At 67.1% G+C, this 580-nt stretch overlaps 1 protein-coding gene across 1 annotated transcript in view; it reads left to right on the forward strand.

Annotated features, from left to right (window-relative positions):
* Positions 1-580, forward strand: part of EMILIN2 (elastin microfibril interfacer 2) — a 61,299-nt gene that overhangs the window by 482 nt on the left and 60,237 nt on the right. The window contains exon 2 of the mRNA XM_008569164.1: positions 28-549. Within this exon, the coding sequence (XP_008567386.1) occupies positions 28-549 (522 nt within the window). The remainder of the gene's footprint in view (positions 1-27; positions 550-580) is intronic.

Consider the following 580-nt stretch of genomic DNA (forward strand, 5'->3'; position numbering starts at 1 on the left):
CCGGGGCTGCCCTGCCGAGGCTACCAGCGGCAGCCGGGGGTCGCCCTTGGGGTCGCCCGAGCGACTCCTCCGGGTGGCCGTGCGCTCCACTGAGGGCGCCTCAAGCAGCGCTGACTCCGGGGGCGTGGGGTGCAAGGAGCGTGCCGCAGAGCAGTGCCGTCCGGAGTCTACTCGCAGGAATTCCAGGAGCCCCTGGGACCGTGGGTGCTTCTCTTTTCCCTACCTTTACTCGGATGTGGGTGTAAGCTCTCCAAAGAGTCCCCGCGCACCCTCCGGCGTCTGCTTGGACCAGCTCCCGTCCCCGCAGGGGGCGACGGGCTCCCTGACCGTCCTCGGTCCCCAGCTGTACCAGCTCGTCCCCTCTCCCCCGGCCTCATTGTTCTGCCGGTTGACTGTTCCCTTCTCCCTCTCTCTCCTTCCCCCCAGGAACTGGTGCGCCTACATCGTGAGCAAGAATGTGAGCTGCTCTGTGCACGAGGGGAGCGAGAGTTATATCCAGGCTCAGTACAGCTGTGCCTGGAACCAGATGCCTTGCCCGTCCGCGCTGGTGTAAGTCGCCGGGCGGGGAGCGGTGGGGGTG

The sequence above is a fragment of the Galeopterus variegatus genome, unplaced genomic scaffold (genome assembly GCF_000696425.1).
Source record: "Galeopterus variegatus unplaced genomic scaffold, G_variegatus-3.0.2 Scaffold471, whole genome shotgun sequence".
In the NCBI taxonomy this organism is placed as follows: Eukaryota; Metazoa; Chordata; class Mammalia; order Dermoptera; family Cynocephalidae; genus Galeopterus; species Galeopterus variegatus.